The sequence below is a fragment of the Eschscholzia californica genome, unplaced genomic scaffold (assembly GCF_041429995.1).
Source record: "Eschscholzia californica isolate CP2 unplaced genomic scaffold, dmEscCali1.0.p SCAF_3, whole genome shotgun sequence".
Taxonomy (NCBI): Eukaryota; Viridiplantae; Streptophyta; class Magnoliopsida; order Ranunculales; family Papaveraceae; genus Eschscholzia; species Eschscholzia californica.
The window spans coordinates 52,987,191-53,008,806 of NW_028238420.1; the positions used below are offsets into that span (position 1 = coordinate 52,987,191).

At 33.7% G+C, this 21,616-nt stretch overlaps 2 protein-coding genes across 2 annotated transcripts; one reads left to right on the top strand and one right to left on the bottom strand.

Annotated features, from left to right (window-relative positions):
• The first annotated feature begins 14,552 nt into the window (after positions 1 to 14,552).
• Positions 14,553 to 17,337, top strand: LOC147551786 (small ribosomal subunit protein eS1-like). The gene is made up of 7 exons (XM_086666205.1): positions 14,553 to 14,720; positions 14,812 to 14,859; positions 14,959 to 15,064; positions 16,088 to 16,225; positions 16,316 to 16,501; positions 16,613 to 16,813; positions 16,997 to 17,337. Exons 1-7 carry the CDS (start codon positions 14,710 to 14,712, stop codon positions 17,090 to 17,092), a joined length of 786 nt encoding a protein of 261 aa, XP_086522331.1. The 5' UTR covers positions 14,553 to 14,709; the 3' UTR covers positions 17,093 to 17,337.
• Positions 17,338 to 17,682: 345 nt separating this feature from the next.
• LOC147551787 (uncharacterized) lies at positions 17,683 to 18,795 on the bottom strand. The gene has a single exon (XM_086671097.1). The coding sequence runs from the start codon at positions 18,674 to 18,676 to the stop codon at positions 17,909 to 17,911; it is 768 nt and encodes a 255-aa protein (XP_086527223.1). The 5' UTR covers positions 18,677 to 18,795; the 3' UTR covers positions 17,683 to 17,908.
• Between the last annotated feature and the right edge of the window lie 2,821 nt (positions 18,796 to 21,616).

The window sequence follows — 21,616 nt, forward strand, 5'->3', positions numbered from 1 at the left end:
AAAAAAATTCACTCATCTCTCTCTCTCTCTAAAAATTCCGGCGAAGGGGGTTTCCCTTCGCCGGAATCTGGTCTGTTCTTCAACAGACCCGTTCTGATCTGTTCTTCAACAGACCCGTTCTGGTCTGTTCTTCAACAGACCAGTTCCGGTCTGTTGAAGAACAGACCGGTCTGGTATGTTCTTCAACAAACCAGATTCCGGCGAAGGGAAACCCCCTTCACCGGAATTTTTAGAGAGAGTGAGAGACATGAGTGAAATTTTTTTTTTTTTTTTGAAGTTTGAAGGTCGCCGGCCGGAAAATTTTCCGACCGGCGACCTTACCGGAGAAGAGAATGGTGAGTTGGAGAGAGAGAGAAAGGTGAGTTGGAGAGAGTGAGGGGTGAGTTGTAGGGAGAGATGAGGTGGAGAGAGAGAGGGGTGAGGTGGAAATAATTTTTTTTAATGTTTTAAATTTAAAATTAAGAAGGGTAGTAATGCCATTTAGTTGAAAATAAGGGGGTCATATTTGAATTTACGAAAAAAGGGGGCCATAAAGGAAGTTGATCACAAAGTAGGGGGCCATATAGGAATTAACTCAAAACAAAAAATTAAATTTCTCCCTCTCTCTCTCTCTAATTTTTTTTTAAAATTTTCTCTCTCTCTAGAACAGATCTAGAGAGAGAAGGTCTGTCCGTGAACATACCATATCTGTTCTCACGAACAAATCAGATCTGTTCTCACGAACAAACCTCTGATCTGTTCATGAGAACATGCCTTCTCTCTCTCTAGATTTGTTCTAGAGAGAGAGAGAGAAAATTTAAAAAAAAAATTAGAGAGAGAGAGATGAGAAAACAAAATATTTTTTTTATGTTTGAAGGTCGCCTGCCAGAAAATCGGCCGGTCGTCGACCTTCGCCGGAGAAGATGATGAGGTGGTGAGAAGATGAAGTGGTAAAGAGAACAGATGAGGTGGAGGAGAACTTTCAAAAAAAATGTATTCTGTATTCCCCGTAAAAATTTATTCCCCGAAGAACTTTCAAGAAAATCTGGATTCCCTCGAGAATTTATTCCCCGGAAAATTTTCTTTATTCCCCAAAGCCGCTACCTTGGCCAAATTACGGTTCTTAGTACAACTTAAGGAAAATCTATATAATAAAACAAAAGGGAAAACGATGACTGGGACAAACATCCTTTTTTAATAAAGGATATATTGTCTAGAAGCCCTTCTCAAAATTTAAAATATAGTCCTTCGTAGAAATAAAGTTACCTATTTAAAAAACAATAATCCTTTCCTTCTTAGAAATAAAATAACTAATTTAAGAAAAAAAGAAATAAAATAAATTTCAAGAGTTAAAGAAGGAAATAAAAATGTCTCTCTCAATAAAATAATAACTAATTTAAGAGAAAAGACAAAAAAAAAATAATAACTAATAAAAATCTCTCTCTCTCAATAAAATATAACAATAAATTTCGTAACATTTGATTGATACAAGTGTCTAGGACACTGGATATACCCTAGTATTAAAAGTAAATTTGGGGCAGTGACTAGTCAAATACTTTTGAAGAACCCTTATTGTTATTATAAACAATTTTGGTATAGTTTTAAAAACAAATTTTTAGCATTTGGAAAAAAAAGTTGTAATTTGGCCAAAGGTCCAGTAAAATTGTAAACGGGGCCATGGTTGGAAGTCCAAAAGTTAGGAAAAATTCGGTTCAAAATCCATCCTTAGATCTAAAGATTTTTAGTCATTTGTCTAAAATGGCCAAAATACCCTCAGTCAGCAGATTTGATACATCTGGTAGTTTGTGTAATGCATCTGGTAGTTTGTATGATGCATTTGGTAGTTTGTATGTTGCATCTGACAGTTTGTACAATGCATTTTTAAATGTGTAATCCATTTTGATCTATTGTTTTAGGCTCTTAGCCTCTGAAAAATTAGGTTACGAACTTGACTTTGTACGAGTCTTAGATGTAATCCATTTCTAATTCAATGTTGGCATATTGTTTCTGGTAGTTTATACAATGCATTTTTAAGTGTGTAATTGTATCTGTTATATTGTACAAACTATGCGAATAATGTACAATAACTCTGAAAAATGCATGGAGAATCATAAGTAATGCTTGACAAAAATGATGAGCGATGTAAGGTACCAGTTTATGCAATGTTACAGTAATGGTTAAATTATAAAATACAAATGAAGTATACACTGTATTTAATGTATGGTACAACTAATGCAATGCGACAATAATAGTTAAAATATAAAAGAAGCTTGAAGAAAATACATTGTATTATCATTCCTTAAACATTCTGAAAAATGTACATAGTGTAAATCATTAGACAATTAAAACATACATTTTAAAAATTGTACAAACTATCTGAAAAATGTACCATAATTCTGAAAAATGTGTACAGAATTGTATATATAGAGGGGTAAAGTTGGAAGAAGGAAATTTATTTTTCCTATAGATGGGATTTAGTGCATTGAGATTCATTTTTGGGCTTTTGATTCATTTTGTGGGATGAGTGGACTATTTGCACTAATAAGGCTTTGTTTTCTGACCTCTCACCCATTTTTTTCTTTTGTATTTATGGTTCAACTTCTCGAAACCTACCGACAATAATCCAACTTGACACATTGCATCGGTACTTTCAAACTTCTCCATAGTTGGCCCGTTTTTTCGGCCAACGAAGTTAACATTTCATGGACTTCTTTCTCTCCAAATAACCATTATCATGTCACACATACAAAAGACCCAATAATTTCAGTTAAGCACTTAAGCCATATAAATGTTGTATACAAACATGTATATCTAGAGAGTTAGAATTGTGTTACCAAAACTTAGAGCATCTCCAATGCAAAACTTAAGAAAATCTCTATTTGTCATGTGTGTCAAGTTTCAATTAAGATTTTTATTTTTAGGTGTTGAAAAAAGAGATCTTCAATTTTTTTTTGTCTCTAATGTAAAATTCTAATTTGTTTTATTTACTTATGTGTTATATTTATTTTTGTGAAAAAATAATTAGTTATTTTGGAAATAAATAAACTTGATTTCTATTAGTTTAACATTAAATACTAATGAGTTGAACAATTAGAGATATATCAAGAAGATACTCTAAAAATAAAGTGTTGCATTGGAGAGTTTTTAATTACCTCCACATACTGTTAGAGATTCAAATTGAGTGTTGCATTGGAAGGGGTTTTCAAAAGGAAAAAATCTAACAATCTTATGTGGCACTCAAAGTTTGTGAAATAAAGTGTTGATTGCAAATGCTCTTAGAGTTTTATGCAAAATCAGTAAATTGTTAGTATGTAATTTCAACAAATTAGACAAATTCTCAACTTAGACTTTGGCCCATAAGAAAACTAAAGTGGTTTTTAGTTTTACAATGGAGATTCTCTAAATATAGAGTATATTCTTAAGGATATCTAATTTTGTAACATCGTGGAAGTTCACATCACATAATTTCTCCTATTGGATCTAATGGAGGTGAACTTTAACAAAAATTCTGAGTGTAACATTTTCCAATTGGAGATGATCTTAGTAGTTTGTTTTTATGGAAGCTACCTCGCAGCTAATAAAGTAAATTATTTGTTATTTGTACTAAACTAGCATATATCTCGTGGCCTAGGGCACAGTTGTATCAGTTAAATTTGACGAAATTTCTTCATAGATCTCCCAAAATCATACACTTTTGGGAGAAGATACAGTTGCATCCCAAAAATTCTTCAACCACAATTAGAACCATTCCGTGATTTAGAACTTTTCCAAATTAAGACGGGTCAAATTTTTTCAAGTGTATTTATAGTAAGTATATAAAGAAAAATAAGTATGAAATCTTCAACCATAATATCTTTTATTATAAATTATGAAGAATCTTTAGATAATATCTTTCATTGAAAAAAAATATTTGTCCCAATCAACATAAAATTCTTTTGTTTTATTATGCGAGAAATGTTGCTTGGCCCGAGTGGCAGCATAAAAATCCCTCTGTTTACATACATGTCTATTGTGGAGGTTGTATAGTATATATTCTTTTATTTCATAAAATAATGTAATAATTAATAGATATGTATGTAAAAATATTATGTTTCCCCAAATTATTTTGTTTTTTTATAATTTTCTATTGGGGTTTTAATTCCAGATCTTTTTACAAATTTACCAGTGTTCACTTATCTATATATTGGATGAACTCCTAGAGTTTTACTCACATCCATCCCCACAACCACAAGCATTGTTTCTGTCATTTCTGTCATCAAAGGCAAATCATGAGGTCTAATCATTTTTTTCTTCTTTTTGTCATTCTCATTTTCTTACAGAACGTTTTAATTGAAGTCTCAGCTCGCAAACTGAGATCTGTAGATAGTTGGCAGCCGATCAAAGATGTAAACGACCCAAAAATCCAAAGAATCAGCGCATACTCCATAAAAATATACAACAGAAGCGCACAAGAAAAGTTGGAGTTCGATCAAGTAGTTAGTGGCGAGACCCAAGTTGTTGACGAAGTTACAACTTTTAAGCTAATTTTGATAGCAATAGATGAATCAAAATCTTCAAACAAATATGAAGCTCAAGTTCTGGTGAATTACATGACACAATCCTTATGGTTAACTTCCTTCAAGAAAATTTGATTTTCTCAATCATTCTCTTTCTATCTCTCTAAAGATGTTTGGTTGTGTCTACTAAATAAATAATTTGAAGGTCTTTAATTAATGGTGAAAGTTTGGAATAAAATGTTGTTCAGTTTTTTCCTTGTTTAAGCAGAATCAATTCTTTTTATTATTCGAATGAGCTAAGATAACGAGGAATATATTTCAACAAAAAAAAAAGATAATGAGGAAGATTTTGATGACACGGATTAGGATTAAGTGTAAGGAATATATTTTCGTTTTTGGTGCATCAAAACTTAAAAATTGTGGAGCATCTCACATTTTTTGACCACTCGAATAGCTAATTAACATTTAGGGTTACTGTTTGGGGATGTTGGAATCGGAGCCGATTTTGGATCGGTTAAAGTCGTCAAAGTCAGAAACGAAACACGCCATTGCGTTCGTCTCGTCGAGCTCTTAAGTTTAGAGTCAAGAATCACTCAAATCCGATTCCGGATGAATGAGATATTCAAGTTTAAAGTTTGATCGATTTTTGGTTGATTTAGGGACTAACTCGCAATAAGGAAAAGTTGGTTTGGGGACCATTTACGCAAAGAGAACACGCCTAGATCAGACGGCTGGCGTTCTCTCCGCGCAAATGCGCAAGATCCAACGGATCTGGTTAAGCCCGTGTTGGGCACGGACCGGGACATCTCCCGAACCTCAATCCAACGGTTGTTTTCCTTCAGATGTCGGACTAGTTTCGGGATACCTCTTGTGATCTAACGGAGGGCCTTTTCTCCGCGCTTTTGAGCGAGATCTGATGGTCCAAATCTCAACCGACACGAACTGTAGGGAATGAAGTGATGCGTCACTTTACTTACTCAACAGATGCGTCCCTAAACCCAACATAAATGTCTCTAATGAATGTGTCTATTCGAAACCTATTTATAGGACCCAAATGAACTCCAAATTTCAATCCGTTTTTTCCAGAGTGTCAAGCATTGTTAGAAGATCATATTAGAGTATCTAAGAGAAAGATTTAGCAGAGTTTTTAAGGAGTTTCATAAGCAAGAAGTTTGGTCCATTTGCATAAGTCAGAGGTTAGTATACTTTCAAGTTCGACTGCTTTCTGATTCGAAGTACCATTGAATCGAAAGGTTAATCGTTGTATCCTGGGAGACAAACGCCGGTAACTGTTTGGTACTATACAGGGCGTCAATTGTCTTAAGGAAAGAGGAATACCTCGCCTCGATTAAAAATTATTCTTCTTCTTCTTATCCTCCGATTTTTTCTTTTTGTTTTTAGTCTATCTGATTTCTTAATCAAAGACATTATGGTTTTTTAAAATCAGAAGTGTGTTGATTTTTAAGTAATAAATCAGTAAACACAGAAGGAATACAATTCCTCTTTCCGATCTTAAATCGATAGTGAGATTCGACTACGAATCATCTGTTCTGGATAACAGACATTATCGGTTAGAAATACGAAAGATATTGAGTTGTTCTATTCCTTAGTTTTTCTCCATTAATTTGGAAAGAAAGTGTTTCTGATTGATTTACAAATAAAATCAAAGTAGTAACCAGTTTCACCAGTAATTTGGTTATAGACTCGCTGAGTCAACTCGTTGAATCGGTACACCGAAACCAACAATCTTAAGACAATTAAATTTTACTTCGGTATACTGAACTAATTTTCTGTGTAAGATAGAAATAGATGGCAAGTACTGGTGAAGTTACAGTAAAAGGTGTTGGTCCTACCCATGCCGAAAACCTCCAGAATATGAACCTATGTGCGGTTGTTTCTAAAGTTAACCTAGTCGGAGATTCAAAAGAATGGTGGATTGACACTGGCCAGAGGCGTGGGAGAAGGGGTGCAACCGGTGCCGTCGCACCGGGCCCCTCTCCATTCGAGGGCCCCATTTTTAGTAATGTTTAAAGAGAATTATAATATAAACAAGGCTTGATATTTTATACAAAAATAGTCTGTGGCTCTGTTGGCGAGAAGTTCTCTCTACGCGCAGAGATCTCGGGTTCGAAACCCCTCATTCCCACTTAAAATTTTATTTTTCAACTGTTTTACAGGATATCATACACCTAAAGGCACCCGGCCCAGACCCACTTCATATTATAACTATGCTAAAAGTCTCTCCAATCTATTTCTCTACTTGTTTTTTCTTTATATCTTTACCCAACTTTGTATCTATTTTTCACTTCTTTTCTCTCTCAACTATTGTCTTTACCATCCTTTGTTCTTCTCTTTATTTCTCCCTTTCTCTTCTCTCTCTCTTAGTTACTAAAATACAATAAGATCGTATATCCTTTTATAAATGTATATTTTTCTTTGTCATCTAATATACATATGCAAAAAGAATAGGTTTTACGTGTTGCATTGGGTTCGAAGTCATACCTATTTGTTATATGAATATTTTTTAATTCTATAATTATATTTTTCAAATGTTCAGTTAAATTGTGTTCATAGATTTATTTACTTACATCTATTATTATTAATATTCTTAATAGTATTATGTAATTATTCATGCATTAATATTTTTACTTAATGTATTTTTGTTATGATAATATTTACTTCTGATAAACTGTTTAGATATTTTACTAATATATCGTATGTAAAAAAATCGGTTCTTACATCATACGAAGGGCCCCATTTAAAAGTTCGCACCGGGCCCCCAAAATCTCAGCCACGCCACTAACTAGGGCCACGAGGCACATTTGTGCAGATAGAGCCATGTTCTCCACTTATACCAAACTTGAACAAGGCGAGACACTGTTTATGGGAAACGCCGCAACAAGTCAAGTTCAGGGAAAAGGGAAAGTGATCCTGAAGTTCACTTCAGGAAAAGAAGTAACCCTAAATGAGGTCTTGCATGCACCAGACATTCGAAAGAATCTCGTGTCTGGATCTCTCCTTAGCAAGAACAGATTCAAACTTGTATTTGTTTCCGATAATTTTGTGTTATCCAAAAATGGGATGTATGTGGGAAAAGGGTACTATGTGGGGGGCTCTTTAAAATGAATGTTGCAACTGTAACTCCAAATATTATTAATAAAGAATAAGCATTAGCTTATATTATTGATTTTTGTAATATTTGGCATGAGAGACTAGGTCATGTTCATTATAACTCTTTGAGAAAGTTAATGCACATGGACTTAATCCCAAAGTTTGATATTAATTCTTCGAAAAAATGTCAAACGTGTGAAGAGTCTAAATTGACAAAGACTCCTATTCATTCTGTGGAAAGAAATACAGAACCATTAGAGTTAATTCACACTGACATATGTGATTTAAAAATGGTTCAGACTGGAGGAGGTAAAAAGTATTTTATCACCTTCATAGAATCATAGACGATAGTACAAGGTACTGTCACGTTTACTTGCTAAGAAGTAAAGATGAAGCAGTAGAGAAATTCAAAATCTATAAGAATGAAGTTGAAAATCAACTTAATCAGAAAATTAAGATTTTGAGAAGCGATAGAGGCGGAGAGTATGAATCCCCTTTCGCTGAAATTTGTGCCGAAAGTGGCATCATTCATCAGACTACTGCTCCTTATACACCTCAACAAAATGGTGTAGCAGAGCGAAAGAATCGAACTCTGAAGGAGATGATGAATGCGTTATTACTCAGTTCTGGATTACCTCAGAACTTGTGGGGGGAGGCAATATTGTCGGCCAACTACTTATTAAATAAGTTACCTCACAAGAAAACAGGTAAGATACCTTATGAGTTGTGGAACGGCAGAAAACCATCCTTTAAATTCATTAAAGTGTGGGGGTGTCTAGCCAAAGTCCTGGTGCCTTTACCTAAACGGGTCAAAATAGGACAAAGGACAATAGACTGTATTTTCGTTGGATATGCAAAAAATAGTAGTGCATATAGATTCGTAGTTCACAAGTCTGATATAGAAGATATACATATATATACAATCTTAGAATCACGGGATGCCGAATTCTTTGAAAACATATTTCCATGTAAATCTATATCAGAGGAAAAATCTCTAAAGAAAGTTAGAAATGAAGAAAATACAGAAATCTCTGAAAGAGATAAAAATCTAGTACATAACAAGTCGGAAGAGCCTCAAAAGAGTAAAAGGGCAAGGGTAGAAAAAACCTTTGGTCCTGATTTTCTAACTTATATGTTAGAAAGTGAGCCTCAGACATACAAAGAAGCTATGTCAACTCCAGAAGCTCCTTTTTGGAAAGAGGCAGTAAACATTGAGATTGAGTCCATCATGAATAACCACACATGGGAGTTAGTAGATCTCCCGATAGGTTGCAAACCATTAGGTTGCAAATGGATCTTCAAAAAGAAATTGAAGACAGATGGATCAATCGACAAATACAAAGCCAGACTTGTGGCTCAAGGATTCAGACAGAGAGAAGGTCTAAATTATTTCGACACTTACTCTCTTGTTACTTGAATCACGTCAATAAGATTGCTAATTGCGATAGCATCTATCCACAATCTAGAAATACATCAGATGGATGTAAAGACAGCTTTCTTAAATAGACAACTGGAAGAAGAGATCTATATGACTCAACCAGAAGGGTTTGTGGTACCCGGCCAAGAGAAGAAAGTGTGTAAGTTAGTAAAGTCGTTTTATGGTTTAAAGTAGTCTCCTAAGCAGTGGCACTTGGACTTTGATCAAGCAATGTTATCAAATGGGTTCAAAATAAATGAGTGTGACAAGTGCGTCTACACTAAGGTGACTGCTAAAGGATGTGTAATCCTATGTCTGTACGTAGATGACATGCTTATTATGGGAGATAATATAGATGTCATAAAAACAACTAAGCAAATGTTGTCGTAGAATTTCGACATGAAAGACTTAGGTAGGGCTGAAGTCATTCTCAGAATAAAAATCTCTAGAAGCTCTTCTGGGATAAAATTATCTCAGAATGACTACGTTGAGAAAATTCTAGAAAAATTCAGCAAGAATGATATGAGTTTAGCTCGGACGCCGATAGATCCGGCCGTGCATTTGATGAAAAATCGTGGTCAAGGAGTAAACCAGTTAAGGTACTCACAGATTATTGGAAATCTAATGTACTTGATGAATTGTACACGTCCAGACATAGCCTATTCTGTTAGCAAATTGAGTAGGTTGACTAGCAATCCAAGTAAAGAACATTGGACGGCGATAGTTAGGGTACTAAGGTATTTGAGACAGACAAAAGAGTATGGGCTATTATATACCAAATATCCAGAAGTATTAGAGGGATATGCAGATGCCAGCTGGATCTCAGATACTGATGATACCAAGTCAATCAATGGATACATATTCACACTGGGTGGGGCAGCCATATCATGGAAATCCTCAAAGCAAACATGCATAGCTCGATCGACAATGGATTCCGAATTCATTGCTCTGGATAAAGCAGGAGAAGAGGCAGAGTGGCTGCGACACTTCCTGGAGGACATTCCTATATGGACTAAGCCGGTGCCTGCAATAATAATACATTGCGATAATCAGACAGCTATTGCAAGAGCACATAGTAAAATGTATAACGGTAAGTCACGACATATTCGTCGACGACATAACACCGTAAAGCAGTTACTCTCAGAAGGAGTCATAACAGTAGATTATGTCAAATCTAAGGATAACCTTGCGGATCCATTTACAAAAGGGTTACCTAGAGAGTTAGTAATTGCTTCATCAAGGGGAATGGGACTTTTGCCTAAAGTAAATGAGTAAAGTCATAACGGAAACCCAACCTATGTGACTGGAGATCCCAAGATGTAGGTTCAACGAGAAAACTGAAGTTATATGCTGACTCGAGCGGAACACTGAAAGAGATTTATCTCTTACCCATTCCTAGGATGACATCAGTGTTGTCTGCAATGAGAGGTTAAGCGTTAACCTTTTAATGAATCCGAAAACTTAGAACTTGAGTCTAACGTGAGGTATAGCAGAATATCTTATTACGGATAACCTATATGTGTGCGAACTGATGTCGGTTCTATGAGAAGGTCGTAATGGCCGACTTCTCTAGAGCACACATGAAAACCAGGTTGTTTAGGGACGACTTCTCTAGATTCAAATTGAGTGTTGCATTGGAAGGGGTTTTCAAAAGGAGAAAATCTAACAATCTTATGTGGCACTCAAAGTTTCTGAGATAGTGTTGATTGCAAATGCTCTTAGAGGTTTATGCAAAATCAGTAAATTGTTAGTATGTAATTTCAACAAATTAGACAAATTCTCAACTTAGACTTTGGCCCATAAGAAAACTAAAGTGGTTTTTAGTTTTACAATGGAGATTCTCTAAATATAGAGTATATTCTTAAGGATATCTAATTTTGTAACATCGTGGAAGTTCACATCACATAATTTCTCCTATTGGATCTAATGGAGGTGAACTTTAACAAAAATTCTGAGTGTAACATTTTCCAATTGGAGATGATCTTAGTAGTTTGTTTTTATGGAAGCTACCTCGCAGCTAATAAAGTAAATTATTTGTTATTTGTACTAAACTAGCATATATCTCGTGGTCTAGGGCACAATTGTATCAGTTAAATTTGACGAAATTTCTTCATAGATCTCCCAAAATCATACACTTTTGGGAGAAGATACAGTTGCATCCCAAAAATTCTTCAACCACAATTAGAACCATTCCGTGATTTAGAACTTTTCCAAATTAAGACGGGTCAAATTTTTTCAAGTGTATTTATAGTAAGTATATAAAGAAAAATAAGTATGAAATCTTCAACCATAATATCTTTTATTATAAATTATGAAGAATCTTTAGATAAAATCTTTTATTGAAAAAAATATTTGTCCCAATCAACATAAAATTCTTCTGTTTTATTATGGGAGAAATGTTGCTTGGCCTGAGTGGCAGCATAAAATCCTTCTGTTTACGTACATGTCTATTGTGGAGGTTGTATAGTATATATTCTTTTATTTCCTAAAATAATGTAATAATTAATAGACATTTATGTAAAAATATTATGTTACCCCAAATTATTTTGTTTTTTATAATTTTATACTGGGGTTTTAATTCCAAATCTTTTTACAAATTTACCAGTGTGCCCTTATATATATATTGGATGAACTCTTAGAGTTTTACTCACATCCATCCCCACAAGCACAAGCATTGTTTCTGTCATTTCTGTCATCAAAGGCAAATCATGAGGTCTAATCACTTTTTTCTTCTTTTTGTCATTCTCATTTCCTTACAGAACGTTTTAATTGAAGTCTCAGCTCGCAAACTGAGATCTGTAGACAGTTGGCAGCCGATCAAAGATGTAAACGACCCAAACATCCAAAGAACTGGCGAATACGCCATAAAAAAATACAACAGAAGTGCACAAGAAAAGTTGGAGTTCGATCAAGTAGTTAGTGGCGAGACCCAAGTTGTTGACGAAGTTACAAATTTTAAGCTAATTTTGATAGCAATAGATGAATCAAAATCTTCAAACAAATATGAAGCTCAAGTTTGGGTGAATGACAGGAGACAATCCATAGGGTTAACTTCCTTCAAGAAAATTTGATTTTCTCAATCATTCTCTTTCTATCTCTCTAATGATGTTTGGTTGTGTCTACTAAATAAATAATTTGAAGGTGTTTAATTAATGGTGAAAGCTTGGAAAAAAATGTTGTTCAAATTTTTTTCTTGTTTAAGCAGAATCAATTCTTTTTATTATTCGAATGGGGTAAGATAACGAGGAAGATATTTCAACAAAAAACAAGATAATGAGGAAGATTTGCTGACACGGATTAAGTGTAAGGAATATATATATATATATATATATATATTTGTTTTTGATGCATCAAAACTTCAAATATGTGGAACATCTCACATTTCTTGACCACTCCAATAGCTAATTAACATTTAGAGTTACTGTTTGCTAAGTCTGTCAATGGATATCCAAATATTCGACATCCGATCTGCATCCGTATTTGAATTTCAAAAAAATATCCGAAATATCGGATTCAGATATTCCTTATCTGATATCTGATTATCGGATATCGGATACGGATACACTCATATTCGACCCGATAAATATCCGTATCCGATAAGTAATATAAAAAATTAATAAAAATTTAAATTTATTCATAATAATATATAAAATGTATGGTTGAGATTTATTGTTCAGATCTAATGGTTAAAAATTTAAAGAACAAATTTGAAATTTTGTTAAAGTTTTGGATTCGTTAATATTATCGGATTCGAATACGGATATGCCTATATCCGATCTGATAAGCTACCGTTTACAGGCCTAAGTTTTTGCGATGGTATAGTTTGTCAACTTAGTCTATAGCAAAAACAGGCAAATGTTTTTTTTCCTTACCCTAGATTTTTAGAAAAAAAAATTTTGTTGAACGAGATTTTTAGAGCTATTATACGGAAGCTGTGAAATTGTGGCTTTTTGAAGAAAATGATATTTCTTGTTTAAAACAAGTTTCAACTTTTTCAAACAAAATATATAAATTTTAATGAACACTAAAATTTAATAGTCTCACATTACTCGCGAGTGTGTCGATCCTGAATTATAGGTGCACGTTAAGTTTAATAAGCGTCGAGACCTTTGAGGGGAGGGGGCACTTCGTTAACTGCTAAATCTTGGGTGTCACGTAAAACAAGCTAAAAGTTGGTTCTTAGTTTATTTTAAGCGTAACTGGCCTTAGAAAGTTTGATTGCTACAGTGGGTTATGTAAAGTTGAATAAACGCAAATAAGATTGTAATGGCCTGCTGTTGTCATAATGTTTTCTTTGGTCAAAGATGATGTCAGAAAAAATTTCGGGGTTCAAAGGAAAGTTGTGATTTTTGTCAAATTTTCTGGAAACAAAGTATCTTCCTTTTTCCTTCAATCCTCCCATCTCCGACTATCGATTAGCATATTTTTTCTCTTTCACGGATATCTCTATTTCTCTCTGTCTCCTTTTCTCTTTGTCTCTCTACCTCTCTCTCTCTCCCTCTCAAACACACAACCGACTAAAACCCATGTAGTTTCAGTCAAAAATCAAAACTAAATCCCATGGTTTTCAGTTGACTGTGTGTGTGAGAGAGGGAGAGAAGTTAGAGACAGAGGGATTGAAGAAAGAGAAGTGGTTGGAGGCGGTGGACGGAGGAGTAAGAGAGATTTGAAGATTTTTTTTTATTAAAGGTCGCCGACAATGACAATTTGTAGTTGGCTCTTATTAGCGCCAAGAAAATGGCGGTGGGAGATTTGGCCAAATTTTTCATCCCAAATTTATTTTGTACCTTAGGAAATCCTCAAAGTAGACTATCAAAAACTGGTAAAATATCGAAGTTATGTTATAGGTTCGATTGCAAAGAAATATCATAAGCCTGCGGCTTGCTTTGGCGACACTAGGGGTTCAAAAATTTAAATGGAATTTCCAGGGTAACAATCATACATATCTTAATTTTTCTCCCATTTTCTCACCACTCAGACATATCTTAGTCTTCCTCCTCCCACAAAAAATACTTTAGGTTCTACGACACTGCAAAAATCGATTTCGAATATTTAAATGAATTTTATATAATAATTTTTCAAAATGAGATAATAAGATGCTTAAAATCTGCGTATTTTTCGAAAAATTATCGTTTTAAAAATACAAAATTCAGTTAAAAAATATTTTTTTTCAAACAAAAAACTACATATAAGACTGGGTGAACCCTAGGGTTTCTTTGGTTGCCAAGTGGACCAAGCAAAATTCTAAGGATTCGTGGAGTAGGATTGAAGAGTCCATAGGAGTTTGTGATTCACAAGATTCATGATTCTTTCACACAAACACATCATAATATTTCTTTTATACGGACATTTTTTTTCGCATTCTAAACCTTTGGGACAAAAATGTCGTATACTTAACCTGTTGTATAAATTGTAATTTTACTTAATAGGGAGATTAAAACATGTTTAGTTTTGATATGGTTGTTTATTAATTTAACCTTACTAATTTAGAATGTGCCCCTAAAATTAATTTGTTTGTCAAGGAGAGCCCAGGTACTGGTGTCTAATCCAGCTCTCCAAATCGGCCCATCAAAATTTCATGAATTAGGGTTTAGAAGTATAGTTCTACTTCTCCCTGTAACACGAAGGCGATAAAAAGGAGGCCATTTTTCACTGTGAAAAAAACTCTTCCTTTCCACCTCCTTATCTCCGCCCCGTCTCGCAGCAATGGCCGTAGGGTTAGGGTTTTCACCATTTCTTCACTTTCTCTTAACAAATTGATTTCATTATCTTATGCATTTTCCTTTTTTTGTGGTTATTGATTTGTAGGAAGAACAAGAGGATTTCCAAAGGGAAAAAGGGAGGAAAGAAGAAGACGTAAGTTTATTAGTTTGATTTAGTTTATCTCTGTAATTTCATATTAAATTTGAAGTTTTTTTTTTGTTTGTTGGTTTTGATAAAGTTTTGATTTTGCAGAGTTGATCCTTTTGCTAAGAAGGATTGGTATGATATCAAGGCACCATCACTCTTCAGTGTTCGTAACGTTGGTAAAACCCTTGTCTCCAGGACTCAGGGTACCAAGGTTAGGGTTTTATCTTAGATTTGAGTTTCAGTTGTTCAATTTGTCATTTGATTTTCATTTGAAGTAATAACCTAGTACTGATGTAGTAGTATGCCCTTGATTTTGATTAAAAATGATTGGAGATTGATTAGAAAATTCAGTATATATATATATTGATATTTGATGGAGGTCTGTGACATCTGAGTGCCCGTTTTAGGTTGAATTTTGGTCCATTTGAGTCGGATCTTTCAGAGACAGATGAAGACAATGAGAGAAAAAACAGCGCCTAATTTGGTGTCTGGTGAGCAGATGATATACATTTTCATCACATCAGAGTATTTTTCAGTTTTAGATCCACGAGCAATAACCCAGTCCTTTTTTCCAAAAGCATTAAGTAAATATCCATGTCTCCATTGATTACAAGTTCTGTTTAGGTGTAATTTCAAGTTTTTAGGGAAGGAAACCTTCTCTTTCATTTACATAGACATCGAAGTAATGATTGAATTGAGGAAGTACTGATCGGATCAGGCGAGGCTGGGCTGAAGATATTGAGATGTAAACAATTATAGATGATATTGGCAAGGGCATGTGTCATGAAGTAAAATTGAACAAGGTGTCGGGTTCTAGCACTTTGTGATATGATAGCTATGCCAATCCTTGAATCTAGATTCGTAGAGTCAAACGCTCTTGCTCTAATAAAAGCAAAAGTTGGAGGTTCAAAATTGGAAGTAAATTTATGCACAAGTCCTTTAATGTTCAGAGGAAAGATTTTGTGGCTTGAAACTATGGGATGAATATAGAGACCTTAATGTGTCTATGTAATTTTAGTCTCTAGATAAACTACCGCCTTAGTTTGGAATGAAGTTGTTTTGCAGCTGAGTCGTTGTTCTTTGAATGTAGATGTAGGCATTCAAAGTTGTATTTGGATGTATAAATAACGTCATTGTGTAAAATCATGTTTACATGTTTGAAACTCAAATTGTATTGTTCTTCTCCTTTCTAATGCTTGACGTGATTACTCATTTTTAACGTTACTTGTTCTAGATTGCATCTGAGGGTCTTAAGCACAGAGTGTTTGAGGTCTGCCTGGCTGATCTCCAGAATGATGAAGACCAATCTTACAGAAAGATTAGGCTCCGTGCAGAGGATGTACAAGGAAAGAACATCCTTACCAACTTCTGGGTATGAAGAATAATTTGTAAATGTCTGTTTGTCGAAGTGTTTTATACACCTATAACCGACCCGTTGTTCCATTTTGATCGAAATTTTCAGGGAATGGATTTCACAACAGACAAGCTCAGGTCACTGGTCCGCAAGTGGCAAACATTGATCGAGGCTCATGTGGATGTTAAGACTACCGATAATTACACCATCCGGATGTTCTGTATTGGTTTCACCAAAAGACGCCCTAATCAGGTCAAACGTACTTGTTATGCTCAGTCCAGCCAGATCAGACAGGTACACCTTTTTTTTCGTTTACTTCATCTACTTGGCTTCCTTCACCTTAAAAAGTTCATTTCTTTAACTTTTTTTTGCAATAACCACCATCCTGTCTTCTGCATTTTTCAGATCAGGCGTAAGATGACTGAGATAATGGTGAACCAAGCATCTACATGTGATCTCAAAGAGTTGGTGGCGAAGTTTATTCCAGAGGTCATTGGAAAAGAGATTGAAAAGGCAACCTCAGGCATTTACCCACTTCAAAATGTGTTTATCCGCAAAGTTAAGATCTTGAAGTCCCCCAAATTTGACCTCGGGAAGCTCATGGAGGTAAGTTTGAAGCTTTTTAATGTTCTAATTTGCTTCTCAACATCCACCATTTCAATGTTTCTGCAACTAAGTATCTACTAGTGGTGCTTAATAGTGAAGCCAAAGAATCGGTTATTATTTATGCCTAGTGTTTTCATTTTAAAAGTTGCTTATATCGAATTGGTTTTCTGAATGTTTTTGCAGGTGCATGGGGATTACTCAGAGGATGTAGGTGTTAAGGTTGACAGACCAGCAGAAGAAACTCCAGCTGTTGAAGGCGAAGAAGTCGTCGGTGCATAAAATGATTAGTCTCCCTTAATCTGCAATTATGTTCTTGCCATTATTTGAAAAATCTAGCAGTTTTGGTAGTAGAAATACTAGGTTAATTATTTTATTTTCATTATGAACACTCCTGAGGTAAAAAGTCTGTTGGTTGCTCAATTTTGAGCTAAAAACCTAGAAGTTTTTGTTTGCTCATAAGTTTTAAACAGTTGGTTTCATTTTGTAGCAACTCCTTTCCAAACTTAAGCCATTTCTTTCTGCAATCTTTTTTGAGTCTCCCTCTCATCTTTTAGGACTATATCCATATTGTTAGGAGTTCATGGTTCCTTGGGATGTTGGCTTTTGCCCTGTTTAATAGGCGAAGAGGTTACCTCTATAGGCCCCCACATCACTGCTATTTTTTTTCATCTCAACAAAAAAAAATAATCAACATTTCACTCTTGTATGAGAACTCTTTTTGACGTTTAGATATGTTTATGTCTAGTCATCCCCAATTTCTTTTCTTCTAGTGAACTTCAATTGCCTAAAGAAGGAATAAGAACAAGAGAAAGAATTCCCACAGATTGAATTGCATAAAATTAAGACAAAACAAAAGAGAACACAAGAAATGTTAAAAACATCTTGCATTGATTTACATGTCAAAAGAATAAACTCCAAAAGAGGTATCTGTGCGAGTCGAAAATCTATATTGTACAATTACCCTATACATTTGACTGTTATATTTAACGTTAATTTACAAATATTTACTTGAACATTTGTTAAGATAGAGGTAAATTACCCAAATTCTTACATATATAAAGGGTGAAGATCATGAAAATCCATTAATAGTCATCTTCATTTTCTCCCCTCATGACTTTTAGACCTCATAAAATCTTTCTTCTTGTTCTTATGCTTCTTGAATGATAATCTCCTTGTATAGATCAAATCCTCTTCATTACCCTTAACTAATGGCATCAAGTACCACAAAACAGAAGTGCAAATTATGGCAAAAGACCTCCCATGAATCACCAAACACACCATAATCAAAATTATAACCATTACTAACCAATACTTGTAAACATATCTTCTCAATAACCTAACTATTAAATCCAACCTTTTCGTCTTCCATTTCATAATCTCATTTGAGACATCTTGTTTGGGCTTTTGATTAGATTCTTGACTAACTGATAATGATGATGAACTAAGATCATCCATGACTGCATCTGAATGATCTGACTCATCTGAATGAGCTGAAATCTCTTTATTACCAACAAGATGATGATGGTGAAGATCATCAACTGTCTTTTTTTGTTTTTGATTATCTTTTAACTTAACAATAATTGGAACCCACCCTTTAGAATTTGAGTAAACAAATCTAACCATCTCAATTTGATCATTTGAACCATTGTATTGTTCATAAATCTTTTGTCTTCTTTCATCAAGCTCTGCTAAAACTGTCTCAAACTTTTCTCTGCCTCTATTTGAATAAGGGTTTTTGTTCTTCTTGGTTTTCTTAAAGTTGTGCTTTCTTGGTGATGAAGATGATGAAGAACTCCATTGAGAATCATCTTCTTCTTCTCTTTCATGAAAATTTCCACTACCACAAATAAAGGGTTTGAGCATCTGATCAAGGATGAAAGTTATCTCAATTTCTTTGATAAAGATAAGTTTTCTATAGTATTATAATGGATCTAAGTTTGGTTTAGAGAGAGAGAGAGAGAGAGAGAGAGAGAGAGATGTCAACTTTGAACAAGTGCTTGGTGTTTGTATAAATGATAAATTTTCACTCTTCATTCATTTCTTTCTCTAGAAGTTGAATCTTGGGGAGGGGTTTTGAGGTAGTCAAACAATCTTAATTAACCAATAACTTGGCTTACTCATAGAAAAATAAAATAAACTTAATTTATTATTATTATTAATATTTTTAGAAGTTGTAAGTATAAAAGAAAGGGAAATGATATTTGAAGGATTTAACAGAACAATGGTTTAGGATAATTACTTTATTCATTACATTATCATGAATTCATGACATAATAATATTATATATAGTTAGACTAATTTTGAAGAGACATTTTAAATACTCCACTTAGATGTATTCTCCACACATCCCAAGTTAATTTATTCTCACAAATGCAAATTGACTATACTTAAAACATAATTAAAATAACATTTGACTATTTCTTATGTTAAAATTGACTATACTTGCAACATAATTAAAACATGGGATGTGTTTTAAGTCCAAAATCGCATGATCAATGAGTCTAGAGACCAAAGATAAATTTGAAATAGAAAATAAATCCACTCAAAGTAAATTACATGTCTATCCTCTCATTCTCTTTTACTACCTAACCTATCCTAAGTTAAAAAAAATAACCTAAAATAAAATATACCATAATATTTAGAGATTCATTAAATGATTTCCTCAAAAACAAACTTTCCTTCCGGAAAAATAGTTGCATTTTTTCGTTTAGCAGAATACTTTGTTTTATATTTCTATAAGAATTGGGCAAAAGCAAACCGAAGAGAGAGAGAGAGAGCATCGTCACTTTCTAATATACGAACTAGGTTTTGATTTCATTCATCATCTACAGTAGTGAAGAGTAAGAAAAAACAAACGTTACAATAAAATGTTAAAAATGTTGTTAGACTCGATAAGATTCTACCAGCATAGAATTTTATTAGAATCGACCTATTGTAACAAATTCATATCAGATGGTAACAGAATCAAGAAAATGCTAGTAAAATACTGAAAATGAAACAAAAACAATTTCACATAATATATTTTAATTACTAAAAAGTATTTGTTAACCTATAGTAACAAATTCATAAGATGGTAGCAAAATATTCTTGCTTTTTAAACTACTGTATTCATATTCATTCAACAAATGTTAATAGAATGTAAAAATTGTTATTAGAATCAATAAGATGCTAGCGAAATAGCATTTGCTTTTTAAACTACTTTATCAAATTCATTCATCAGATGCTAGTAGAATGTAAAATATGCTAGTAGAATCAGTAAGATGCTAGCAAAATAGTTTGCTTTTTAACCTCACAAACGAATTTGTAGATGTCTAATTGGATCGAGGTAGAAATAAAAAGCAAATCACAAATTCATACTTTCTTGAAGTTCAAAGAACATAGAGTTACAGAGAGAGAAAATCGTTTTTGCGAGAGAGCATCTCGTTTTAGGTAAATATCCATTGAATTGGTAGGTTAATTTAGACAAATATCAGTTTTGGAAATAATATATTTTCTTGAATTCAAAGAACATATAGTTACAGAAAGAGAAACTCATTTTTGGGAAAGAGAAACTAGTTTTAGGTAAATATCCATTGATTTGGTAGGTTACTTTAGAAAAATATAAGTTTTGGAAATAAAGATTAACATTAAATATCCACCATAAATATTCTTTCATAAAATTTATGAAAAGAACAATTGTAATAACTCAACCAACATAAACCTTTGGTTTACCAATGGTTAAAAAATATCTATGAAAGGACAAAAATGAGAGAAAATTAAAGGATTGATGCATTGGGCCCACCAAATAGTGAATTTTTGGACTTATTTTACATTTTCGGTTTATTTTGGTTTTATTTTATTTATTGATTTAGGAGTGGATATATGATTAATTATCACCCCTATTTTTGGACCTTAAACACAAAAATCTTAATTAAAATGACATTTTTTTCTCAAAAAAAAAATAAATTAAAATGACATTTGACTATTTCAACAAAAAAAGAAAAGAAAAATAGACTTTAACAAATTCAATTTTATGTGTCGCTTAATAAAATGTAAGTGATTTTTTAATGTATTTCCCAATTTACCATCTCTCTTTATGGATGGTCACTTGTATTTTTCACAATAACTTATATCTTGTTATATCTGAATAGTATTTAGCGTCTTAAATATATATATATATTTTTAAATATGAAAAATTCGAAGAGTTAGCGAATCTGACGCATTTCCCTGTAAGGATTTCTATACCCCGCCACATAATGAAAAAAAGAAGTTAGAAAGCCTATCTCTTTGTAGTTAAGTCATATGCCCATGGCCCCTTCATCCTCCTCTCTATTTCTCTCTCATCTCTTACTCTCTCCAAAATGGACTTATTAAGGAATTAGACCGTGTTGATTCGTTTTGATTTGAGAGTCAATGTTGTACGAACTCTGTACTTTTGGTTATATTTTTGTAACTTCAACTATTTGACCTTATGAAAAGTCAAGAAAGTCTAATCCAATATGGTCAAAGCAACTATATCTAATTAATCCCTAATCAGGATTAAAGATTGCTTGCTTCTACTGGCCTTATACAAGGGATAATAATGTTAAAGCTTGGCCGGGGTTTTCACCCACCACCTCCTTTTATTTTCGCCTTGAGACCAGAATAAAAACACCACTACCACCAATTCTCTCTATCTCCACGTTCCAAAAGATTGCCTTTGTCGAAACAGTGAAGAAAAAGAGTGGGAGTTTGAGCAGAGCGAGTTTGAACAGAGAGAGTAGTGAGAGAGTAATGGTGGTAGTTGTCGCCCCAGGTTGTAGGAATAAGAAATTACAAGATCCC